Source organism: Perca flavescens, chromosome 14 (genome assembly GCF_004354835.1).
Source record: "Perca flavescens isolate YP-PL-M2 chromosome 14, PFLA_1.0, whole genome shotgun sequence".
NCBI lineage: Eukaryota > Metazoa > Chordata > Actinopteri > Perciformes > Percidae > Perca > Perca flavescens.
This window is the reverse complement of record NC_041344.1, coordinates 32,840,682-32,868,456: the sequence shown is the minus strand read 5'-3', so window position 1 is coordinate 32,868,456 and position 27,775 is coordinate 32,840,682. Positions and strand designations below refer to the sequence as shown.

The 27,775-nt window shown below is 40.5% G+C and overlaps 1 protein-coding gene across 2 annotated transcripts in view; it reads right to left on the bottom strand.

Annotated features, from left to right (window-relative positions):
- Positions 1-3,902: 3,902 nt before the first annotated feature.
- Positions 3,903-27,775, bottom strand: part of eepd1 (endonuclease/exonuclease/phosphatase family domain containing 1) — a 39,772-nt gene continuing 15,899 nt past the window's right edge. For both annotated transcript variants that reach the window (XM_028598253.1, XM_028598254.1), the window contains 6 exons: positions 18,309-18,360; positions 7,877-7,987; positions 6,900-7,034; positions 6,000-6,138; positions 5,610-5,804; positions 3,903-4,354 (listed from right to left, as the gene is read on the bottom strand). In XM_028598253.1, the coding sequence (XP_028454054.1) occupies positions 4,167-4,354; positions 5,610-5,804; positions 6,000-6,138; positions 6,900-7,034; positions 7,877-7,987; positions 18,309-18,360 (820 nt within the window). In that variant the 3' untranslated portion in view covers positions 3,903-4,166. The remainder of the gene's footprint in view (positions 4,355-5,609; positions 5,805-5,999; positions 6,139-6,899; positions 7,035-7,876; positions 7,988-18,308; positions 18,361-27,775) is intronic.

The window sequence follows — 27,775 nt, the reverse complement described above, 5'->3', positions numbered from 1 at the left end:
CCAGGTCTCCGTTGCAAATGAGAACCTGTTCTCAACGGCCTACCTGGTTAAATAAAGGTTAAATAAAAAATAAATATATTCAGTATTTTGACAATATGGCTATACAATAAAACACAAATTACAATTTCAATTCTAATTTTTAACTTTTAATGACAAAGAAAGAAAGAGCATGTTGACAAAGCTAAAGCTCTCCTCGCTGATTGTATTGTTTGCACATGTTGTGTTATCTCGTGGTGTGTTAAGTGTTTTACTAGAGCCCTCAGACTTTAATGTGTTTTTACAATTACATTTGGCCTATGTCATTTCTGCTGTGGAGTGTTATATTTGTGTTTTTAATCATCAAACAAACAACCATTACTTAATATAGGTATGCACAATATGAATTTAAACAACAGTAAACCAAGCATCATATGCAAAATGTCAGCAAGATATTTGAAGGCATAATCTAACAACCTAAAATAAACAGTAAAGGGCCTTCCAGACCAAAGGCGGCAACGGCACCATTGCGCTCTAAAAACCACTGTTGAGTCCATCAACCTCCTACATCTTCATTTGGTACGCTGCTGCCACTGCCAAGGGCAAAGGCAGACTGTAGCGTATCATTCGCTCCACTGAGGCTGTAGTCTCGCATTGCCAGACCTTCCTCCACAGCGCTGCGGAGGAAGGTCTGGCTAGTCCACACAGCATTCCGGGATGAGAGAAAAACAAGCTCTGGTTTATTGGCATTTCTTTAAACCAATCACAATCGTCTTGGGCGGTGCTAACCACCGGGAAAAGCTGCGGTGTCTCTGCTAAATAGCCTCAGGAAGGAACTTGTTTTGGTGGAACGTGTGTACGTTCAAAAATAGTTTTAGTCGTGCAACAGAAAACTCCGATTGGACAGATAGTCTAGCTAGCTGTCTGGATTTACCCTGCAGAGTTCTGAGGAGCAGTTAACCATAAATCCACCGGAGTTTAAAATGCCAACACAACTAAGAAGGCTGCAACCTGCCATCCCTCCAGGACCTGTACACCGGTCCAGGGGCAAGCAGGAAAGACTGTGGCCAATCCCTCCCACCCCCACCTTTTTGAAACACTCCCCCAGGCTGCGATCCATCAAGACCAAAAAAACCTCAAGTCACAATAACAGTTTCACTTTGACTTGACTTTTTGCAGTTTTTTTTTATTATGCACCAAACTTCCACATTTCTAAACATTTAAATTTTTTCCTATAGAAGAAGAACAATATACAAATATCAGTACACAGTTATCATCTTTAAACAATGTCGGTAACGTTTGCAGGCTTCTATAAGGAGCATGGCTGGAGTGAGCCACTAGGGGGCTGCAACATGACTGACAGATCATGGACAGGTATTCAGGTCTGGGACAGGATGCTGACAGGCAGAAGGGCTAGACGGCTTGGGCAAGGAAGCAACATAGAAAATCTGACTGAGGCACTGGGGCTTGATGTACGGTTGGAGTAAATGAGGGACCAGGGATATGTGGGGCACGTGCAGATGCTGCTCTCGTTATCAGCCTTGTTTTCAGCAGCAGGAGGCTGTTCTCTACGTAAAGGCTCTTTACACTGTCTGCTCAGCAGCAAACAGCACACAGACAAAGTAAGCAAATTGGTAGCACGGTGGCTCAGTGGTTAGCACTTCTGTCTCACAGCTAGTTGGCACTGCAAAAGTTCCATCACCGGTCCGGGCAGAGTTTGATCCCAGGCGGGGCCTTTATGTGTGGAGTTTGCGTGGGTTTCCTCCCACCATAAAGACACGCATGCTAGGTAACTAGGACTACAGTTGAAAATTGAAAAAGCAATCTGGCTAACACTAGTGCATTTACAGAAATGTTGATTAAAAATCTTAACTGTGGAACCTAATGGAGACAGATGTGTTTTTTCAGGAGTTGATAGAGACCAAAACCAAGCTAAAAGGAGAGTGAATATTGGATCAGTTGGATGGACTCCAAATAAATGCTAATGTTGCTCAGTGTCTGCTGGATTTAAATTGTTTACTGACATGTTTGCCATATCATAGGAAAAATAAAAAAAATACTCTGAGGAAGAGCCTGGTGGCTTGGAACGACACTACTTTGAAGCATTAAAATCCTTCTAACAGGAGCTATTTTGGTGTGCAGATCTTTTAGTTTTTTCCTACTGTATTGCTTTGATCCAGCACCTATCTCATCGGGCAACAGGAATGTGTATGTCTTCTTCATCGTTTCTTCTGTTTGCCATATCAATTTTACAAGCAGGTCATTAAAAAAAATTGCAAAAATCCACCGCTCCCTGTTCAGATGCACCAATCAGGGCCACTGGGGGGTGTCTAACTGTGTGTCAATCACTGCTCATGCACACACATTCATTCTCCCTTGTGGGGGGAAGGGCTTAGGAGACAGTTTTGGGCTTTAGCAGAAAGGGGGGAGGGACTGAGAAGTTGTCCATGTTCAAATCTTTTTTCAAAGTCCTGGATCTTCGCGATCCTACGGCACCTTTAATACATGTACTTGTCCGTGAACACCTATCATTTTCATTGGCAAAGATGGTTAACAATGAAGACAACTCCCATGATTTCACGCAACTTTACAAAATCAGCATGTTTCAATTTAGAGACCCCAAGCGGCAGAAAATTACATATTGTACATTATCAAAGACGGTTTATAGTGCGTTCTATTTGTACTCTGAAGACGCCCCAACTCTTTTCTCTCTCTAATTTTCTGTATTTGTGACGTGGTTTCTCCACGGCCACGCCTCTTTAGGAGACTAGCGGCAGGTTGTGAGTGTATTGATTCCAACGGGAGAAGTGAACGTGAACACAGATTATGAGCGATTCTTTCACCCAATAGTCACCAAAGTTAATATTGGACCCCTTCCTCACAAGCCAGATATCTCCAGAACATTCAGACACTAAAATGGCATTTTTCAGACGGACACATCAGGAGAAAACTAACACATTTCTGTCTCAGGACCAAACTCTCGCGAAATCTGGCGACACAGAGAAGCTAACGTCAGCTAACGTTCGTGAATGCCCTAACAAAACAAATTCTTGTGATGCTAAAAATGGCTTTTAGCTGTGTAAATATCAAATGTTGGCAAAAGAAAATATGAATAAGTTATACAAATATAACTTTTCATCCATCCACATGACGTTCACTACACTTTCAAACGAGGTCCACTGCCATTTAGGAGACAGGAAGTGTGTACCGCTTCATACCATTGGCGCAGTGCGTAACGCGCTGCGCCAATGCGCCTAATCTGTAGTAATAGAGAATCTTTGGTACCACGAACCAACGGACTCACAGTGAATGTGGGGCCCCAGGCCTGGTTTGCCTGTTTGGTATTTCAGCAATGGGAAAAACTGATTTTTTTTTAAAGCGTGTACAGCTGAATGCAAGGATTTAGCTCTCTAAACCAAATGTGAAGTCACCTGCGGATCATTTTACTCTTCTTATCGCCCAGTATGGATATCTCCATTCTCTACACATTCAAAAAACGGCCAAACAAATTCTGTATATTCTCTTAGAATAAGATCTTTTCCATAGGTTGTTTGTTTGGTAGTGTGGATGTGTTCATATCCGTGATCAAAGATTGAGTTTGGCCCTTTGAAAGCGACCCTGTGGGGCTGGTTAATGAGCAGTTGAGACAGCAGCAGTGTCCTCTGATGGCACTCTGCCCTGGCACCTCATTTCCATCACAGAGGAAGACGGCAGCTCACACGTGCACACAGAGCCCTGCCTTACATAATTTAGGAGCTCAGCTTTTATGAGCTCTAAAGCTGCGATGTTATCACCCTCTCAACGGACAGAAGAGATGACACAGCAGAGCCTCTGAAGAGCTGCGTCACTCAGACCATTCGGATTACATCCTGCGCTTATTTGCATTAATGAGAAGTCAGGCACAGCTGGAACATCTATCAATTTCTCTTTATTTTTATATACACATAGAAAATGTTTGGCACATTTATTTTTAAATTATTATATTTTTTTTTCCTTTCTGAACATTTTATGGCTCTTTCAACTAGTTCATATTTTTACATTGATAAATTGAAACCCAAAAGGCAATTTTGGCACTTCTTCACATTCATCAGGAAACTCTTTGCTCCACAGTTAACATGACAAAGCAGGATCCCAGGCAGGACAAAGTCCCATGTCATCAGCTGCTCTCTTTACTGGGACGGTGGAGGTTGTCACCGCTCATGTTTGGGCATGTCCACTCTGTCCACCACTGCCATACCAGGCCTAGTCAACTCCTTAGGGGCTACGTCTGCGTAGAACTCGGCCACCACGGGGCAGTGGTCTGACGCCACACCGCCCCATGACCAGTTGTCTGGGATCCAAGGGTTGGTCAAGCCCTCCCGAATGACCATGCAGTGGCCTGTCAGAGGAAAAGACACAAGGAGATGGGAGAAGTCAGCAGACATGTGGGACTAGGGATGGGAAAAATAATCGATGCATCGCGATTCTCTCTAGAACAATTCAATGCTCTATTTTTTTTATTTTTTTATTTTAATTTAAAAGTTACTGTCTCCAGACAAGTACAAATCAGAGGATGGGATAATGGACAACAACTTAGAGTTTAGGCAAGAGTGCAGAATTTCTTTTTGTATATATACACATGATCTAATAAGACATACATAAAATAATTAGGCAAAATCTAAGCTTTGTCTAGCTGCTTTGTCTAGGAAGTGATTAACAAACTGAGTAGCAAACTCAGATTTAATGTATATGTATATTTAAAAAAATCACGCATGCAAATGTACATCCAAAAATTGTTGCATCGAGATGCATTGATAATCGGTTTGGAATCGAATGGTTGGCTTCTGAATCGGAATCGAATCGTGAGGTGCCAAGAGATTCCCACCCCTATGTGGGACTGTATGCAACGTAGACAATGTACCAAAGGACTTACACAGTGAGGCCATCTGTGATCTAAAGCTGCTGAACTTGTGAGGAACTGAGACTGACTGTTCTGAGACTTAAAAATAAGTCCACTTTTGACCTGGTATATCCCAGGACAATAATAAAAAAAATGAAGCAACTAGCAGGCCTTTAAATATATTTAAACAGAAGGCCTACTGTATGTAAAAAAGTCATAGCTTTCAAATGATTCAAAAACCCTGCCATTTTCATTTTCACAGTCCTGAAAAACACATATCTCGCCTGGCAATTTGCTTTTTATAGACCTGACTTGTCCCGGTCTCAAATAATTTCATAACTTCATACTCAATGTTCACTTAGATTAATTGACTTAGACTTGACTTTAAAAAATCTCAAATGACTCAAGACTTTACTTGGACTAGTCTTGAATGACTTGAGACTTGACTTGGAATGATCTTGAATAACTTGAGACCTTACTAAGACTTGTTTTAGTTGACCTTGACTCATGACTTGACATGGACTTGAGTCAAGAGTTGGACATGTCTCGAGTAACTTGAGAACTGACTTGGCTCGTCTCTACCGACTCTGCCTTAGAACTTGACTTTTCACAAAGTGACTTGACAAATTATATTGAATTATATAGACTTTATTTTTCTCAACTGACTGACTCGAGGCTTGACTTGTTATGAACAACTTCAAATTTCTAATTGAAATCTACCACTGTCCAAAGCCCACCCATGCAGCACACCTACCAGAGTAGATCTTCTTGAGGGAGCGGCTCAGCCAGATGTTGTCCAGACAGCGGGTGCCCTGCGGTGCGCGGGTGCTGATGTTGGTGAACTGGGAAGACGGTATCAGGGCACAGAGCTTCTCCTTCCTCAGGATGTCCAGCTCTGAGCTCTGAGCAGGGGAGCCAAAATCTCCCAGCAGCACCAACTCCTTCTCAACTGCAGAGAAAGACATGGAGAAAACGTTTGAGAATGGGATGAAATTCTCATAATGTAGACTCATAACTCTTCATGCAGAGATGGAGGGCGCAGGTAATCTGCCGGAGATTGTTGTAGTTTTTGATCCATCGCTCCAAACTGTGGGACTCATTCACCGCGGTGTGATGTGTAGAAGAGGTGACGTGACAGACTGACCTTTGAGCGTTTCCTGGAAGCTGGGCGGGAGGTGTGGACACTTAGCTTCGTCCGTGTTGTGGTTCTTGCCGTTGGACTCTCCTGATGCAGCGGAGGCCTGAATGTGGACATTCACCGCGGTCAGCTCGTATGAACCAACCTAACGGGGAACAAAAGTCATTTAACGTCGGTCAGAATACAGTCGGCAGCTAAATAAAACAAAGGGGTATGTGTGTGTATGCTGTTTCTCAGGTTCTGTCCGAATATTTGGACAAATTGTATTTTGATGCTCTGGCAAAAAAAAAAAATTGAAACTTTCATGGCAATAAAGCTCCTGTGAATTTGATGTGTTAAAAATGTGTTGTTGTTACCATAACTTGGACATCATGGCGGTCAACTGTAAAACCATTGTTTACAACCCGTCTTATGACCTGACTGCCGGGTCTCTTGCCCGGTCACACTTCTTTTTAGCAATATTTGTGTGTTCCCAGGTCTCAGCAATTACTTTGGTGAGGTAAATGTTATAACTATTAGAAATGATCACCCACACTACAAACATAAGACCCAAGTTGTAATAAACTGGCATTATCCTTAAACAAAACCAAAAATGAATTTATGATTTTCTAAACATTGAAATTCCTGTCCATGTGTATTGCAATGTATCCAACTACAGTACAACAAAATGTGTTTTTTGCTCTCTATATGTAATGTTTATGGACCAATATATTGATTTCCTTCCCATTCTTTATTTTAATAAACCTAAAAAAAATACTGCTGGAGCTGCTCCCCCCGCGACCCGACACCGGATAAGCGGACGAAGATGGATGGATGGATGGAAAAAATACTTGAATTTAATTTGTCTTAAGCAAAGCTATCTCATCTGAACGCTACAATCTGTTTTGGGAATCCATCGATACTTACAGAGAAGTGAGCCAGGTACAGTCGAGGGTAGGAATGATTTCCGTTGTCATTGACAACAGGAGACTCCTGCACTGCAGCATCCTTCAGGTCAATACCAGACGTAGTGTCCCACAGAAAGCCCGAGTAGCTCACTCCCTGGGACAAGAGGATCATGGGAAATGGAGTCAGATATATACTGTATTTCTTTTTTTTTTTTTTTAAAGATTATTGTATTTTCCTACTTAAATACTTTAAAACAATTTAATACATAATTCACTGCATCACAAGGCCATCTATATGAAAGCAAGGTTATAATTGTGTGTTTAGTAGTGTGTGCTAGTTTTATTTTAGTTTCTGCCTAATGTTTTAGAAGCTGAGGATTGATCTCTAACATTTGGGGACTGATAGATTTGGGTAGTAAAAGGCTGATGATAGCAATATGTCGGAGTTAAAGCTGCATCAGAGCAGCAGTTTTCTGTCCCATGACATTCCAACCCAGTCTCACGGCAGTTCGTGAAATGGTCACGTTATTTAATCTATTGATTCGTGTTCACAAGGACGTTTTTCTAATTTTTTTTGTGGTGGCCAGCACGAAAATGTAAACTAATGTATTTAAATGGGAAGAATATGTCGTGGTCACAGCATGAGTAGTGAGTTGTATGAAATGCCGAAAATCCTCGTAAGGAGGTAGGTCGGGGTGGTGGATGGGTCAAACAATTCCGGATTTTTCACCCACCCGCGTCCCGCGTGTGGCCTTTTGTTTCCCGTTAACCGTCCCGTTATTGTCGTGTGACCCCCGCGGCCGTGTCCCGGCGTGTGAGGCGTCCTCCCCCGGGGTGTGACGTTTGCTTTCCCCGTATAGACCCTCCTCCGTATAGACCATTTCGTGCTGGCCACCACGGAAAAGAAACGTGACCATTTGACGAACTGCCGTGAGACCGTGTTGGACATTCAGTGTAAACCTCTTATATCGGTGTTGTTCAAAATGGCTGCCATACCTTGCTGGAGCGTCCAGTGGGTTTTTCAGACACAACACACTTCCACAGCCCTCGAGGCCATTTCCACTTCCGCACACTGGCCAGCGTTCCTTGGTTTAACTCCACACAGAACTGCAACATAGAACACGGAGGACATGTTGTCAGCACTATGCACAAATACCAGATTTGTTGTTATTTGCACTTCATTATTTGGCAATGATGTAAATGTTGATTGGAGTTTTAGTTCTGCTAACTCGTTTTAGACGGAGAACCACAGTGTTTTTAGCCAAGTATGAACAAGAGAGTGAACCCGCTACAGAAAACCACTTGTAATTCAGGTTGAACTTAATACCTTAATGTAAGCTAGAGTTGCTACCTGAAAAACACCATTACAGTCAGTAGAGGCCTATGACAAAGTTACAGAAGTTATCCAAAGGAGCTTCAGTATGACCACGCTAGGGCTGGGCGATATATCGATATTATATCGATATCGTGATATGAGACCAGATAGCGTCTTAGATTTTGGATATCGTAATATCGTGATATGACATAAGTGTCTTTTCCTGGTTTTAAAGGCTACATTACAGTAAAGTGATGTACTTTTCTGAACTTACCAGACTGTTCTAGCTGTTCTATTATTATGATTATTTATCTAAAATCTAAGTGTGAAGATATTTTGCGAGAGCACCAACTGTCAACAAAGAATATATCGCCGCAATATCGATATCGAGGTATTTGGTCAAGAATATCATGATATCTGATTTTCTCTATATCGCCCAACCCTATACTAGCAAATATGGGACGTAGAAATAAGCGCTGAAAATGTGTAGAAGAAAAATTAAACAATTTAAAACGTTGGAAAAAACTAAAACAAACCTTATGGAGCTTTGATAAAAAAAAAAGGTACTCCTGTTGTTATACAGTATTTATGTTTACATTGTATTGTTATCTGAACAGCTGAGCATTGAACCAGGTGAAGAAACCTGTTTATCATTTATTCATTTGATTTTGCAACTGTTCACTGAAATAGCCGGTTTCTATGAAACTACATGTGACATGTCATATTTGGCTTTGACTGAACATTTGCTCTCACTTTGCGGAAAAAATATCGGGATATATATTGTATATATACCACGCTAGACCTTCATAATTAAGCTAGCCATGCTAACGCTAAAAAAAAAAAAAAATATTATTTTGTCAACTAAAGCTAAAATTAGTAGTTCTTGAGTGAAGATTTCCATAAATACAGTCTTAACTAGTTTTCGGCAGCATTCTATGTCAAAACTCAAAACCTCATGGGAGGTGAAGGTTTTTGAAAAATATCTATAAAAAAAAGGGTTAGTATGCATAATACACAGAGGCTAATGCAATGTCTGAATCACAGAAGCTAGCCTGAAGGTGGGTTTTCAATTTTTTACAATTTACGCTTCTATGGGTTTATAATGTTTATAAGAGACTTTTGGTAAATTATAAGTAAACCAGATATAATTCAAACTGAGCTAAAGTAAACTATATCGGCCAACTAACCAACCTAAGATTCTGTAAATACTAGCTTCTTTTTTCTTTTTCTTTTTTTTACAGTTGAGAATATTCCATTTATACTAATTTATATACAGTATTTTAGATCATTTCTATATGAAGCACCAGATTATCTAGTTAACTGAGCCATAAAAAGACACATTACAGGCTGGTAATTACCAGTTAATTTGGGGGTCATTTCTTGGTGTTGGGAATATATTGGTAAAATAAGGGTTTATTTCTGTAATGGGGTGATAATGGTACACAAGCAGGGTTGTAATAATTAATACAATTTTCATTAAAATAATAACGGGCCAGAACAGTGTGGTAATAACATGGCAATGATGTAAAATGTAAACAAAATGCTTCTTTGCTTGTACACACCAAGCTTTCCTTAACCACGGGTTATTACTGCTGTCAGAGCAGCTCTGTCTGAGAAAGATTAGTAACAATGTTGCTGTACGGCTTCAGAACTGTGCATTATAAGACACCAGTGCCAAGGACACTGTGAGTTGATGGTTATGTAATAAATCAGAGCATGGTATAGTAAACACAAAAACCCCACAATAAAGGGAAACTATCTCCTGATGTTCATCGGATAATTAAATGCCAACACAGCATTTATCTCTGCTTCGGATTCGTTTCTTATCGGTCTGAAATACATGACGCTGCAGTTCACATGGAGAGTTGTGCTATATTTTAACACTTGAGGTTAGATTAACTGGTCGTCAGCAAAAAAACAGGCACTGAAAAACAATGCAGAGTTCAGTGAACTCTAATAGCCTCATCTCACAGAGGAACCACAGGAGAAAGAGGAAGGTCTCGTCGACATCACTGAAGAAATAAGAAAGCGCTAAACCAGTAGTGGTGTAATGTTCTAGAGAAAAAGGCAAAGGTCCCTTGGTGTGAAATGAAATAAGTAGAAGAAAGGAGAGGAATAGAGGGAGTGGCACAGAAGAACATGCTCATAGGCTCAGGTTGCTGCTCTGGCTGACCTGCCACTGGCTCTAAATTTAACCTAGGGCTCCCTTTGGGACACCGGGAGAGTCAGAGGAACCCCACCTAGTGCATGCACGCAGGCACGTACGGTACATGACCTCTCCATGAGGGGGCCATGCTAAAATGACACCTATTAACATTTAAAGTGACAATCTGCCACATTTTAAAGACTAAATTGTCTTGTACAGTAGAGCAGAAGTCTCACAAATACAAACCCCAATACCAATATGAACCTGAAGTAAGGACAGAGGGTGTTGTTTGATGTAGCGGTTTGTAAAGCCCTTTAATGCAAATGTCTGTTGTGTGATTTTGGCCTACAGAAATAAAATTGACCTCTAAATATTGTTTAACATAATGTAGGGCTGCACGTTATGAGGAAAATATCTAACTGCGATCATTTTGACTGACAGTGCGAAATGATTCACGATATTTGAGAGAATCATAATTGATTTATCATTATTCTCCTTTTCATTGAAATAAAAATGATTATAGTGTGATTTTTGCGAGGATCTGTACCAAACAAAGATGTTTTTCTTCAGTCTGTAGGATAGGATTTGTAGGCCGGGACGTCTCCGCAGCACCACAATACTCAGAATGGTTTTTAGTATTGCGCCAGTACTAGTCCATATTGCGATTTGGATAAAATTGCAAATAATTGTGCAGCCCCAACATAATGTTCTATTACTGTTTTTTCAATATATTGGATTTCTCTTTGTCTGGGCTTCAGGGCCTTGTAACATGATGTGAAGCGTGCACTGCATAGTTTTGGTAGATCTCTGGAATCAATTAAGTGTTACATTTTGTACTCATAGGGCCTTGAAACACCCATAACACTTTCACTAGAGCAGTCCAAAGCTAGATAACACTAATTGACACTGAAGTCCTGTTACAAAGTCTATCAGGTCATCTCACAGTGCTACCATAGCTCTACCGGCTGCAGAGAGATATACAACCACATAAAAATGCATTCAGGCCCGTCACTGAGTAATGATATTAATAATAAAGCAATCTCAGAGTGCCAGCATGTTAGAAACCCTCAACAGATTTACTTTAGCTGTAGTCCCCAGGGGCCATTGAGGCTGTAATACTCACAGGTATAACTTTGCCAAAACACCCTCATAATTCAGCCTCTGAGGAATGAAGTGCGGGCACAGCATGTATTCAGCGCCCTGGCGCGGAGCCCAGGCCTGGAGGAATCACCCGGCAGAGCTGGGGAGTCCTGCGACACTTGGACTAGACCATACGGGAAAAAACTGGAGCACAGGCTTGTGTGTTACTGCCAAGGATATAATTATCTAATTATTAGAATGAGTGTTAATCCACAGTACAGAAAAAAACCTCCTCACCATAAGGGCACGTTCACACCAGCAAAAGGGGATCCGGCAGTTGTTCGGTGGTGGGAGTGTCACTGAAACGGCCTATTTTTGTGATGTCCTGCTGTGTTCTTTAACCCCCTCAATGTAGCAAAGTAGAATTTATATTTGACAATTACTGTTTTTCGTCACATCGTCAGGCGGCACTTCAATGCAGCTTCATTTTTTGACGGAGAAAGAGACGGAGGGACTGAGGAAAGAGTCAGCTGTTCCACAAACTCCTGGACAGTTCAGTGCTTGTGTTTGGTGTTTTAAAACTTTATTGTGGCAGAGATAGAGGCAGTGATGTTTCCTGTTTCCTGTATGGGACTCTCACACCGCCTCAGAACACACTGACAAGTCTGATTGCTGGTTACATGATTGGCCACCGCAGTGTGACGTTGGATTAGCCTGGGTAAACCCTGACCAACTTCCAAATTTGAGATTTGCTCTGTAAGTCCGTCTGGCCAAGAGCCCATTCAAGCCCATTTCCAATTTTTCCAAATCGAGGCACCAATCACAACCGTTGAGGCGGGCTTTACACGATGACGATAGCGCAGCGACGGCGAGCAGCTTTTTGTTTACATTCAACATGAATGGGCAGACCTGTCTGACGGCCGACGTGGTCAGTGTGAATGCAGGCTAACAGAGAAAGCCCGAGACAATAAACCTTAAAAAGAAAGCCTGTGTTACACACTGTGGAGTTTGAAAGATTTGGGGTTTTCCCCAGGATCTAACCAAACAAGACAAACAACGGTTATGTAAAAAAAAGATTACTGAAGCTTTAGTTTATCTGTTAAATTATTTCTATGGCCCCATGCTCTTTCCTCACCCTGAGAATATGTAGATATATATTTTTAAGATTATTTTTGGGGGTTTTAATTTGACAGGACAGCTAGGTGAGAAAGGGTGAAGACTTGCAGGAAATCTTCACAGGTCGGATTCTAACCCTGGACCTCTACGCCAGGCATAAACCTCCAAGTATATGTGCGCCTGCTCTAACCACTGAACCAACCCGGCTACGCCATATGTTTAACCCCATTCCAACATCATAATGTAGCACTGCTAGCGGTTTTTGACAATATTCTGCACTATGCATATTTATTACTCCGTGTCACCACCTACTGTGCAATATGTCATCCGCACCTTACTCATGCGTATCTGTTTATAGTGTACATATTATTATTATTATTATTATTATTATTATTATTATAACTCTTATTCTATTTGTTTCTATTTCTTATAATACTTTTTGTATATTTTTTCTATGTCTATTTAATGTGTATTTGTGTTATTCTGATGCGTGTGAATTTTTCTTTTGAGTTGCTGTAACAAGGGAATTTCCCCAGTTTGGCATTAATAAAGTATATCTTATCTTATTACAGGTAGGGCTCTAAGAATAGCACAATCATCTTTTTATTCTATTCAATTATTTAGTATTGTGACTGTAATGAACACTGCAGCCTCTGGGAGCTGCTAGCAGAACTTGGGCATAAAGCAATAAAGGACTTGAGCTTGTACAGTACAGTATGTCTCTGTATATTACCTCCGGTTTTGGATGTCTATACTGTTATGAGCGAGTTATGTTTCGGTTTTCAGTCTCTCTTGAAAAGAATCTCATGAGGCTGATTTAATAAAGGCTAACAAAAAAAAAACATCCAGTTGTGCGATTAAAGCTTCTTTCATTTCCCTAGATGAAAACCACTCATTGTCACCGTGACGTGAAACATGAGCAAAAGAAACTCAGCTGCCCCTTTAAAGCAGGATGGACAAATGAAGACATTTAGAAGCAAACAACAGTGAACCCACTGAACCTTCAGATGAGTGCCAGTTAACTGTGTCTGAGGTTGCCAGCAGCCACACAACATAAAACAACAAGGAGAGTGTGTGTTTGCACTTGTGTGTGTTTTTTAAGTATTTATAAGGTGGAAAGCTAGGCCACTGGTCCAGTTATTTCATGTTATTATTGTATTTGCACAAATGCTGTTTGATAGTAACCAGGAAGGCCTTTTACAGTATGACTAATGATGAGGTTGAAACCTAACCACAGACAGAGGTTTCCTTAGCGACACAACAGACAAGAGGACAACAGTCTAAAACCGGCACACACTCTCTGTATGACTAATCACGACACGTGTCCAGAAAAACACACTAAGTTACATGTGCAGAGGTTTATTCCTTGACGCAAGGTCCGGTGTTCGAGTCCGACCTGTGATGGCTTTCCTGCATGTCTTTTCCCCTCTCTCTCCACTTTCATATCTCAACTTTCTTATCTAATAAAGGCAGAAATGCCCAAAAAAGTTACAGGGGCAGTGGTGATTCAGATGGAGGGGCCAGGCTGGGGCCACATACGATTTTAGGGGTACCAAATATATTAAGCCCAAGTGTTACATACCATCAACCCTCCATAGGTCTGGTTCTACAAAAGACTAACATACACATTTAACAATTAACACAAGAATACTCATTCAGTGTTAAACTACATTTTATATATTACTGCACATGAATAATATCCCCTCTTTGGGGATAAAGGTGGGGTTAAAAATGTATGAAAATATTTGCCTAAGTTAGGGGGGCCAGAGGGGGATCGAGGCTTAATATTACAGGGACACTGCCCCCCCAACCAAAAGTTAGTTATGCAACATATTTACGATCCTCATGATGCACATTTTCACAGATTATGTTTTATCAAAGTGATGTAAATTATGATTATTTTTAAGAGGCTGTTCAGCCATGCTAGCTGCAGCCTGCTTATACCAGCCCAGCTCAAATGAAGCTTAGCGTAAGTCCATTCAGGAAGACTTCTACGCTTCACATTTTCTCTCACTCTCCAACCTAGTCAGCTGACTGGGCGTTCACTCTTTCAAACGAGATAGTGCCACAATCTCTGTGAGCTATCACGTTGTTGCATCCAAACTTGAAATCTGTTCTCCTCTAGGCTGCTGTTTGATTGTTCTCATCATTCCCAGCGCCCAGGGTTCCTCCATCACCAGAGGCCCTACTCCACACAAACATCCTTCCAGATCTTTAGGCTCTTCCTTCATCACCTCCACCCTTGTCTAGACTCCATCGGGGGGATATTCCTGTATATACATTGCCTCCGTACCCCTTATAAATGTAACATTGCAATGGAGTCTAATCGCTAACTACTCTAACATATCAACCCATTATGCACCATGGTAATTCAACTAATTTCACTCTTAAATTAAGTCTCTCCTGATTGAACTATCGCTTTCGCAAACTTGGATTGTGTGGCTGCAGTAACTGACAAGATGGAGGCTAACGGAAAATCCAGCCTTCAAAAACATCCCTTCAAAAGACTATGGGTCATTTCACTGATCAGTGTTATTCTACAGTTGATGGTTCAAACATTGATGGACTGAAGAAGAGACTTCATCCAATTGGTTCAGCCATGAGGAACGTACAGCCCAGTACTACTTAACTGTTACAGGCTATCATAATGTAGAGAATTGGGTTTAATATTTCCGATTGTTAACTTTTCTGCATTGAGACAATCTTCCAAGAGAGAATTGTGATGCATCTGAATATACTTCTTCCCCCACCCCCACAATAGATTGTCATCCTAAGTAATGCAAGGCTATTTAAACAAATAAAATGCCTATTCAAGTCCCTAAAAAATAAATCTTCTGAGTTTCAAACAAAATGTAAAACTAATTCATAAATATATGTTGGCAAGCTGCACTGCACCAAGTGAAGTGAAAGATCTAAGAGAGAATGGAAGAACTTCTCATGTTTACTCTGCAGGAAGAAACACTGCAGGGATAGAAGATGAGAAGAGACGATGCTTATGACTAAGACAAGACAGAAGAGATGAGAAAACAGGCCCAAAGAAATCAGCGTGGGAGGCTGGCAGGGGTGTTAACACTGCAATGTGAGCTACAGTACCTCTTGTCCAGAGGTAACTCATCCTCCCACCATCTCCCGCTCTCTGTCCAAAATACTCTGTTGCTGACCTACTTCCCTTTCCACGGAGCGCCGCTTTCTCTGCCAACAATCCATCTGGTAGCCAACAGTGTCATGGCACACGTGCAACAAGTGTGTAGGCTGAACAGGAACACATCATTCTGCTCAGAGCGTACTGTTGAACTCTGACAATTAATGGATACACAGACATCAGTGCGTCAATGCAGTCGCCCTACATCTTTGCTCAGTACTACATTTATCGCATAAAATGAAGTTGCATATTAAACTGGGCCTACAATAACATGTGAGGCGGCCTAACGCCTTTTTACATACCTTTTTTTTACATAGAATCCTAAGCTATTAAAATAGCCTAATAATTGTTGGCATGATTTTACAAATCATGTTTTAATGTTAAACATACATGTGGCACAGTGAATCCTTAGGATTAATGTATCTGTGGATGGCTACCTTAGTGAATACCTTACCTATAGGCCAGTAAGCAGTGCGGATTTAGATTTGCTAATAATATGTTGGATTCATGTTTGCTTTTTCATTTTTTTTTTTTTTACTTTCAAAAATCAACAACAATTTGGAGGCCCCCCTTCATTGACTCCCGGACCCCCAGTTGGAGATCCCTGCGCGAAAGACTCTATCATATCAATCTATTAGGCACCGTTTTAATTCAACTAATTTCACTCTTAAATGAAGTCTCTCCTGATTTAACTACACAAAAATCCATCTGGTAGCCAACAACAAAAGTGTCTTTGCACACGTGCAAACAAGTGTGTAGGCTGAACAGGAACACATCATTGTGCTCAGAGCGTACTGTTAAACTCTGACATTATATATGGATACACAGACTTCTGTGCGTAAATGCAGTCTCCCTACATCTCTGCTCAGTAGGAGAGTGGGTGATCTGACTGTACATTGTGCCTCTGTTTGGGAGTTTACCAAATGTTTTCCTCGGGCTCCGTACTGACTGATTGAGGTCCCAAAATTGTATGTCTTAAGGACCGGTCACACTATAGACTGTAAAAAATAGGGGACGTAGCAGCAGTGACATCACCCATTAGTTTGGACTGCCGTTTTGAAACCTCGAGTTCGCCAGTTTGGCTGTTGCCATCTTGTTTTTCAGAAACCGGACGGACGATTTTTTTTACGAGATGGTGAAGCTGGGGAGGATGACGTGGCGAAGCCAGTGTTATTTTTGATTGTAATGGCGCTGGGCTAAGCTAAACACTAAAGAGGGAAAAGTACGGCAGAACAGAAAATAAGTTACCAGTAAAAGCTAGCAGTAACTAGCAGTAGCTATTTTTAGGTGACCAAAATGTTCCTATCAACTTTGATGAAGTGAAAACACACAGTGAGAGGGTCAAAGTTTAAGACAAATACATGGACAACTCCCAAAAACTAGTTCACATTATGACAGGTTGATGTGTAGCCACGCCCTAAAGCATCCCCTGCTCTATTGTCATACAGATTAAACAAATGAGATATGTATTAATTAGTAACCTTTAGAGGTGATGGTAGGTGAAGCTAGGAAAACCACATCCTGACTCCGGCTCCCAAGATTCATATAAATTTCCTTGTCCCACTCTCATAAAGGAAGCAAGTAAGACTATCAAAGACCTCTGTTGTAATGCTGTTTCCAACCGAGCACTCAAGGGTGTTGGACTGGGGAGGTAAAAGGGGACTGAGTACCCAGGGCCCTCATGTGAGGAGGGCCCAAAAAGATGCTAGAGTGAACAGCTGTGGATGCGGGGAGGGGCCCATAGAGAATGCCTTTCTACAGGGCCCAGAATTTAGTGCTATGCCTCTGCGATCACGTATACATCTCTACAATGATAGTGGGGAGTGGAAAGTTATGCTAATCTTTATCAACCAAATCTGTTGCAATAAACCCAGGTTGTTATTATTTCTTCTGTAAAATGTACCATTAAAATTAGGATTAAAAATGTAATACCCAAATTTTTAACAGTAACTCACTAGATTAGCAGAATATAACGTTAAATAATAATGTAATGACTGCATATTTATCACTGGAATTGTATTTGAAAATGATTTCACGTGACAAATAAATTGTAAAACAGTGTTCACGGTTGCATATTTCATATTTTCCTTTTATAAGAGCAGTGCAAGTAATGGAGTGATTAGGTTTAACACGGTGAAGAAGGCAGTACAGAGCAAACATCCTCTAAGATAAATGTGCCGGCATCTTTTTGCAAAATGACTTTTTTTTAATAAAAAAAATCTTAATCTAATGTATGATTACTGCTGAGGAGGACACCCTCCAACTCATGGCAACCCCTGTAATATTTATAGTAATGAAAGCACAGGTGAGCACTAACACAGTTCAAACCCAAATGTGGGCCTAGAAATAGAAGCCATATACACTCTGGAGACAGAGACACAGAGACACAGAGAGAGAGAGAGACACAGAGACACAGAGAGAGAGAGAGAGAGAGAGAGAGAGAGAGAGAGAGAGAGAGAGAGAAATAAATAAATGGAAAACAGAGTTTCTGAGTACATTTCCCTGAGCGGTTGGTCATCTCATTTACACTGCTACAAATCAAAGCAGCCTTCAACCCCTACAGTGGCAGGCCTCCCAACCAACCCAGTGACCACGGCAGAGAGCAGTGGGGTGCACAGCTCCACTTTACCTTATCAAGAGCCTCCCGCTCCAGCAGGTCCTGCACGGCCAGTAACTTGACACTGGAAACAGAACGAGAAGATCAGTTTGACCTTAACATATTCACATTTTGACTGTATATATCCCAACACCTATTAACTGACATCTACATACCACAAACGGTTAAACTGGCTGAATCCGTGGCCAACATGTGTAGACAGAGTAAAATTGTGTAAATCTTTTTTTTAATGTAATTATATCATCTGATGGCATTGGTTGTTGTCCATTTAAAAAAAATAAAGCAGCCGTGCTGAAAATTGGCGCAGTGTATGTGTTGTGGGATATCTTGAGGGCAATATGGAAAAAAATCAAATATCACAATATTTTTGACCAAATATATCAATGTCAATATTGTGGCGATATTGTAGGGTTGACTATTGGTGCTTTCATAAAATACAGCTACAAAAGTCTGCTAAGTTCAGAAAATTACATCACTTTACTGTAATGCAGTAAAGATAAGATAAGATACTTTATTAATCCCACACTGGGGAAATTCCTTTGTCACAGCTCAATAGAAAATTTCACACACATCAGAACAACAAATACACATTAAATAGACAAATGAAAAAATATACAAAAAGTATTATAAGAAATAGAAAAAAAACACTTGTCATATCATGATATTACGATATCCAGCCACATATATATATATATATATATATATATATATATATATATATATATATATATATATATATATTAATGGCTATATAGTATCGATATATTGCCCAGCCCTACTTGAGCTCACTGCTGGTTACCACACTGTGTTCTTTGGTACTACCACTAGGAGGTGCCAGAGCTGGAAATGTCAAATTCCTCACATAATCGCTTTAAAATGAGACTTTAAAGGAAGACTATCCGCTGAACAGCTGCCAGTGGTAATGACAGAATAAAGATAATTACAGGATTATTCTCTTTATTTCCTAAAATTGTCTTGAGTCAGTTATAGTAAAGAAACCATTTATAGACAACCTGACTGGGAGCGAGTAGAATGAAACCACAAGCAGGAACAAACAAATATATCTCCTTTATTTACTTTTTTGATGAAAGCATTTTAAACGTGCATCTTTTGCATGCTAAAACATAGTGTAACACTGAACCAATTACAAGTTTGTTAAAGCAAAGATCCTCTATACTAAAGATAGCACATTTCAAGCAGCGCCAATGATATGAAACGCTACACACTAAAGGGGCGTGGCCTCATTTGAATGTCTAGTGAACGTTGTGTGGATGGATGAAAAGTTATATTTAAATCATTTATTAATATGTTCTTCAGCTAACGTTAGATATTTACACAGCTAAAAGACATATTTAGCATCACAGAGATTAGTTTTGTTAGCTGACGTTAGGTTCTCTGTGTTGCCAGATCTTGCGAGAGTTTGGTCCTGAGACAGAAACAGGTCTTTTCTCCTGATGTGTCCATCTGAAAAATGCCATTTTATTGTCATAATGTTATATAGATATATGGCTTGTGAATAATGGATCCAATATTAAATTTGGTGACTATGGGGGGAAAGAATCGCTCATAATCTGTGTTCATGTTCACATTCAATACACTCACAACCTGCCGCTAGTCTCCTAAAGAGGCGTGGCCGTGAAAAGAGAAACCCACGGGACACAGAGACAGGAAACTAGCTCAATTTGGGGCGTCTCGGTTCTAAACCGTCTCTGGTTAAAGTTAGCTAACATTAGCCACCTAAGCTACTGGTCATACCAGACCAAGTACGGCCGTAGCTGCAAAACCCTTGAGTGTATTGTAATTAAGCAAGGGTCGGTTTTCTTTTGTAGGAGTTCAACTTTTCATTTTTGTAAGAGGTAGATCGAGTTATTTCCTATTTCCAACGTTATAGTCTTTCAGCCATTTTGGTCAAAATGACTGTGAAAAAACCCTGTTTTGTGTTTGCCCAGTCTTAAATTAATCCATTAATAACCCATTGTATTACTTAACCTTTTTCACTAACTGAATCAGTTCACTTTCAGGATCAGAAAAGGCCTCCATGTTCTCTGACTAAAGCCACAGTCAATACTGTGAACACTCTCAGAGGAACTACTTTCTATTGAGGAAATGGTGTGTTGTTATTTGAATCAACTGAACCTTTACGGAAACAATCATTACTAACCCAAAGGTTTACCATACCTTATTACATAGAATACATATTTAGTCTACCTACATTGTTTAACATAATGTTCTTAATGCCAGCTCTTCATTTTATTATCATTTACTCAGAGAGAGTAAGATAGTGTTGACACAAAAGATACAAGTGTCACTGTTCAAACTGGATCCTCAACATAATATGTAAATGTAAATGAACTGTATTTATATAGCGCTTTTCTAGTCTTAATGACTACTCAAAGCGCATTCACCATTCACACACATTCATACACAGTGGCCGAGGCTGCCGTACAAGGTGCCACCTGCTCATCAGATAAACATTCACACACATTTACACAACTTGGGGTTCAGTGTCTTGCCCAAGGACACTTCGACATGGGACTGCAGGGCCAGGGATCGAACCACCAACCTTTAAGGCAAACTCAATATTTGTTTTAAAGTGTCAGAGAGCTGAGAAAATCAGACTAACTCTTACTGAGGAGTTTGGACTGGTGTCCTAAATCTTATCTGCCAACACGTCATTGCACTGTGAAGGAGGGGCCTTTACAGCCCAATAAACATTTATCTGTTTACTTTTTAAATGATTTTCCAGACCAACAGTCAGCACAATAAAAAGCAATACATTTCTGAGAGGCCCTAGTGCTTTCACTTTTGCCTTTATTTGGCTCTGAAGAGGAACTGCTTTGCAATGCAATTTGCGACAGAAGTGAGGAAAGCATTCCCCAGTATTTCACTTGGATTAATGTCTTTTACAAATGGCCTCTGCACATGAAGAAAGTCTTATATACTAATAAGAAGGAAATCCAAATTAGTCCCCCACATGCAGCTAGTTGACACCCACAATCTTCTAGAGCTCAATCAAAGCTGTTTATTAGAGCTTGATAGGATTTGGCATCATGAACCGGTTTCAACTTGGAACAGTTTCAAAATTCCAATGGAATAATGTTTTTATTGGAATTGTTTGGAAAAGTTGGTTTAGAATCCGATCATTGGTTCCAAATTCAACACAAGTAACTAACAGCCATGGAGCCCTGTACGCGGCGCTCTAAAGTGTGGCTTTATTTTAACGTTGGAAAAAGCCTGGTAAAACTGTAAATCACTATTAAATCCAAATAAATACATGTAAATACATTTTCCTCTTATCCTCTTATCTGTGAAATAAGCATGTGACCTGTTTCAACTCCACCCCTCAAAGAATCGGAATCAATAAAAACCGGAATCGAAAGGAAGAATCGGAATTAAAATCAGAAAAGTTCAAATCAAAACGATGCCCAACCCTAGAGCTCGTGGAGAAAAAGTGCTGCTTGAGTTGCACAAGGCATTATTCTAATGCACACACTCTCAGCTCAGCATGTAGCCTAGTACCTTATTCTGAACTGACTCACTGTGATGCAACACACTGAAACCAAGTTGGTGGCAATGCTTTGACCTCATTCACCTATAACCTACTACGGACGACACACAAATTTACATAACCTTATCACCAGGGGACTATAGCCCAATACAAAAACTGAGTGCATTGAACAAATCAACGATTGGATGTGCCAGAACTTTCTCAAATTAAATGAAGAAAAAACTGAGGTTGATGTGGTGGTTTTTGGAGCAAAAGAGGAACAATTAAAAGTGAGCGCTCAGCTTCAATCAACAATGTTAAAAACAACGAACAGAGCCAGAAATCTTGGTGTAGTCATGGACTCAGACCTGAATTTCAACAGCCACATTAAGACAATTACAAAGTCAGCATGGTATCACTTTAAGAATACATCAAGGGTTAAAGGACTTCAGCAGGAATCGGGAAAAACTTGTCCATGCTTTTATCTTCAGTAGACTAGACTACTGTAACGGTGTCTTTACAGGTCTCCCTAAAAAAATCAATCAGACAGCTGCAGCTGATTCAAAACGTTGCTGCTCAAGTCCTCACTAAGACCAAGAAAGTGGATCACATCACTCCAGTTCTGAAGTCTTTACACTGGCTTCCTGTCCCTCAAATAATTCATTTCAAAATACTTATGAAAGTTTATAAAGCACTAAACAGTTTACTTCTGATCTGCTGCTACGTTATGAACCCTTGAGTCAGAACTAAACAGGGGGAAGCAGCGTTCAGTTTTTATGCTCCACATATCTGGAACAAAGTCCCAGAAAACTGCAGGTCCGCTGCAACTCTCAGTTCTTCTAAAGCTTTAGTGTTTAACTTTTTGATATTAATGAACAGTTACATTCAAGCCGTTGCCAAATGAGTTGCTACAAAGTTAATTAAGACTATCAGCTCCACACAACTCTCTCTGGATTTCTCAGTATGACTATGTTAAGAAGATTGTGGCGTCTGGTGACTTTCCCGCGCAAAAACTCGAGTGAAGATAATGTCTTCTCCTGAAGAGTCCATCATGTTTTTTAATCCTCCGTGTCCTCCTTGGCTACTAGCAACTGCGTAGAGGAGGGGTGGGGGTGGTATCATGTGGATGCGCCAACAGTGTCAGAAAGACTTAGAATTCCTCATGGGGGAGACAAAAACTACACACTATAGCTTTAAATCAAGGCTGAAGACCTATTTTTAAGCTGCCTTTCTTTAAATAATTGTTTCGTATTGTATTGGTAATATTTTTAATTGTTTTAACTGCTCTTTAATGTTTTATGTAAGTAAGTAAGTAAAATTTATTTATAAAGCGCTTTTCACAGATAAAATCACAAAGTGCTGTACAATAGAAGAGGTAAAACAAACAATGTAGAATGTGTATACATATGTGAAATTAAAGTGACACTAGTGAAAACCCATCAACCAAAAGCTTTCCTAAATAAACATGTTTTCAGATCCTTTTTAAAAGAGACAACAGAGTCTGCCAGACGCATGGACAGGGGCAGAGCGTTCCATAGTCGGGGAGCAACAAACTCAAAAGACAGGTCCCCTCGGGTCTTATAACGAGTCTTAGGGACTACAAGCAGGTTCTGGCCAGCGGACCGAAGAGTCCGGCCAGAGGAATACGGCTTCAAAAGGTCCAAGATGTACTGTGGGGCCTGACTGTTTAAGGCTCTGAAAGTCAGCACTAAAATCTTAAAATCAATCCTGAATTTTACAGGGAGCCAAGCCATGTAAAGCACTTTAAATTGCCCTGTTGCTGAAATGTGCTATACAAATAAAGCTGCCTTGCCTTGCCTTACTAATCCAAGATCAGCCACACAGAAAATCTAATTTCATGACAGTCTTTTCTATTAGTGAAGTGCTGCTGCTGGGCATTACAGGAGCTCTCCAGACTGACTCACATTCACTTCCCAGAGTGTTCCACTAAAGCTCAGTGACCAGCATCATACATAATGTAATCCGTCAGCAGTTGTAAGGGAGAAAATAGAAGAGTTACAACACAAATGCTTGTACGCGTCATGGTTCAAAGGCTGTAAAGCTGTCAAGAAGGGCAAAGTCAGCCTTGAGGAGTGCTCTTTCTGCACCCGTGGACACTGCCATGCTGGTATGCAGCATTCAGGCCATTCAGGAAAGGAGGCAGAGACCTCCCTACCTAAGAATATCATCCTCCTCGTGTTGCAGCTTTACAGAAAGTGGAGACCATTTCTTCTTTCTTGGGGAGCGTAACAGTAGCCAGACGTGCCAGAAGTAGTCCAGGTACAGAAGCCGAGATGTGTCGATCCATGAGCCAATATGTTCCAGCAGGTGACAGTGGCAATCGCTGCATGTAGGGTGACTAAAAGTACTGTTGAATATTGATTGTGTCCGGTCCAGTTGTTTGGTCCGCATCAGTTTGATTGACAGCTTTCACACCAGCCTAAATGAACTGAGCCAAAAACTAAAATTAAATGTTCCAATACCATTTTTTCCTTTCCCAGTATTGATAGTGCTGTTAGCAAGCCCCATTTCCTCCACCCTCTCCATGCCTTTGATCTGCTGATTAGCACATTTATTGATTTAAAAAATGGTTCGCCAGAGTCTTTGATCATTCATGGCAACAGTCTGTTATGCAGACAAAACTGACCTTAGAATGCTGTGATTGACCAATCAGAATCAAGTAGGCCTATCAATCAAGGCTGTGCAAGGCTGACAACTAATGAAAATCCCAAATTCAGTATCTCAGAAAATTAGAATATTGTGAAAAGGTTCAATATTGAAGTCACCTGGTGCCACACTCTAATCAGCTAATTAACTCAAAACACCTGCAAAGGCCTTTAAATCAGGGGTGTCAAACTCAACTTCCCAGAGGGCCACACTGGAAAATAAGAATCACATCAAGGGCCAGACATGTTTAGTTCATTGATAGGCTTTTATTTAATCGAAAAAGTTAAATATATTTGACTGTATTATTGCATGTGTCATATAGTCTTCTCACTTACAGTTTGGTCAACATAAAGTCCTAAAGAAGTCAGGAGAAAGGTTCCTCAGACATCATAGAAAAGAAGCGCCCAAAAACGTCGGAAAAAGTGACAAAAATGTTGGAAAAAGTGGCAAAAACTAGGTGGGCCAAAATGTATTTTGAACCTAAATTGAAATGCGGGCCGGATCATAATATGCGAGGGGCCGGATTTGGCCCGCGGGCCTAGAGTTTGACACATGCTTTAAATGGTCTCTCAGTCACAGAATCAACGTTGCTTGAAGACCAGTGTAAAGTTTCCACAGTGACGGTTTGGGGTGGCATGTCATCTGTTGGTGTTGGTCCACTGTGTTTTCTGAGGTCCAAGGTCAACGCAGCCATCTGCCAGGACGTTTTAGAGCACTTCATGCTTCCTGCTGCTGACCAACTTTATGGAGATGCAGATTTCATTTTCCAACAGGACTTGGCACCTGCACACAGTGCCAAAGCTACCAGTAACTGGTTTAAGGACCATGGTATCCCTGTTCTTAATTGGCCAGCAAACTCGCCTGACCTTAACCCTATAGAAAATCTATTGGGTATTGTGAAGAGGAAGATGCGATACGCCAGACCCAACAATGCAGAAGAGCTGAAGGCCACTACCAGAGCAACCTGGGCTCTCATAACACCTGAGCAGTGCCACAGACTGATCGACTCCATGCCACGCCGCATTGCTGCAGTAATTCTGGCAAAAGGAGCCCCAACTAAGTATTGAGTGCTGTACATGCTCATACTTTTCATGTTCATACTTTTCAGTTGGCCAACATTTAAATTAACATTAAAAATCTTTTTTTTGTATTGGTCTTAAGTAATATTCTAATTTTCGGAGATACTGAATTTGGGATTTTCATTAGTTGTCAGTTATAATCATCACAATTAAAAGAAATAAACATTTGAAATACATTAGTCTGTGTGTAATTAATGAATATAATATACAAATTTCACTTTTTGAATGGAATTACTGACATAAATCAACTTTTTGATGATATTCTAATTGTATGACCAGCACCTGTGTGTGTGTGTGTGTGTGTGTGTGTGTGTGTGTCTATATATATATATATATATATATATATATATATATATATATATATATATTTCCCCGTAGCCCTTTCCAGCCTTGTGGAGGTGTACAATTTTGTCTCTAGTGTCTTTGGACAGCTCTTTGGTCTTGGCCATGTTAGTAGTTGGATTCTTACTGATTGTATGGGGTGGACAGGTGTCTTTATGCAGCTAACGACCTCAAACAGGTGCATCTAATTTAGGATAATAAATGGAGTGGAGGTGGACATTTTAAAGGCAGACTAACAGGTCTTTGAGGGTCAGAATTCTAGCTGATAGACAGGTGTTCCAATACTTATTTGCAGCTGTATCATACAAATAAATAGTTAAAAAATTATATTGTGATTTCTGGATTTTTCTTTTAGATTATGTCTCTCACAGTGGACATGCACCTACGATGACAATTTCAGACCCCTCCATGATTTCCAAGTGGGAGAACTTGCAAAATAGAAGGGTGTTCAAATACTTATTTTCCTCACTGCATATGCTTCCTCTTGGTAATATTAGGAAACACTCCATTAATTTTCACTGTTATGCGGATGACACCCAATTATACTTGTCAATCAAACCAGACGAAACTAGTCAGCTAGCTAAACTTCAAGCGTGCATTAAAGATATAAAATCCTGGATGACCTATAATTTTCTGATGTGAAACTATAACAAAACTGAAGTTATTGTGCTGGGTCCTTAACGCCTCCGAACCTCATTATCTAAAGACATAGCTACTCTGGATGGTATTGCCCTGGCCTCCAGCACTACTGGCAGAAATCTAGGGGTTATTTTTGATCAGGATATATCCTTTAACGCCCATCTAAAACAAACCTCAAGAACAGCCTTTTTTCATCTTCGTAACATTGCCAAAATTAGGAATATCCTGTCTCAAAACAATGCTGAAAAACTAATCCATGCATTTGTTATCCAGGCTGGACTATTGTAATTCCCTACTGTCAGGTTGCTCAAATAAGTCCCTTAAGACTCTCCAGCTGATCCAGAATGCTGCAGCGCGTGTTCTCACAAGAACTAAGAAAAGAGATCATATTTCTCCTGTATTAGCTTCTCTGCATTGGCTTCCTGTAAAATACAGGATTGAATTTAAAATCCTTCTCCTGACCTACAAAGCTCTAAATGGTCAAGCACCCTCATATCTAGAAGAGCTCCTAATACCTTATTGTCCCACTAGAGCACTGCGCTCCCAGAATCCAGAGTTACTTGTGGTACCTAGAGTCTCTAAAAGTAGAATGGGAGCAAGAGCCTTTAGTTATCAGGCTCCTCTCCTATGGAACCAGCTCCCAGTCTGGGTTTGGGGGGCAGAAACTGTCACCTCATTCAAGAATGAACTTAAAACTCTCCTATTTGATAAAGCTTATAGTTAGGGAGTGAGGAGTTGCAGTGTCCACCTAACTGGCCCACCTGCTTCTCTTCATAATTGTTACATTAATAATATATAACAAAAGTAGAGGGAGGCAGGCCAGCACAGCCCGATCCGGCAGGGGAGAGTTCAAAGCCCGAACAGGCTACCTCTCCTTATGACCTACCAAGAGCCTGGGTCTGTCCGAGGTTTCTTCCCAAGAGGGAGTTTTTCCTCGCCACTGTCGCACTGCTTGCTCTTGAGGGAATTACTGTAATTGTTGGAATTGTTGGGGCTTTGTAAATTATAGAGTGGTCTAGACCTACTCTATCTGTAAAGTGTCTCGAGATAACTCGTTATGATTTGATACTATAAATAAAATTGAATTGAATTGACAAAAAACACTAAGCATTGCGTTGTACCAGGACTTGGAAGTGAGTTTACTAAAGCTACATTTTAAACTTGATCTAGGTATGTAAATCTTAATCATTAACACAGCCACTCCTGCATTCACCGTGACTGGAATGAAAATCTTTTTTTTTTTTTAGCAGGCCACAGTACAGTAG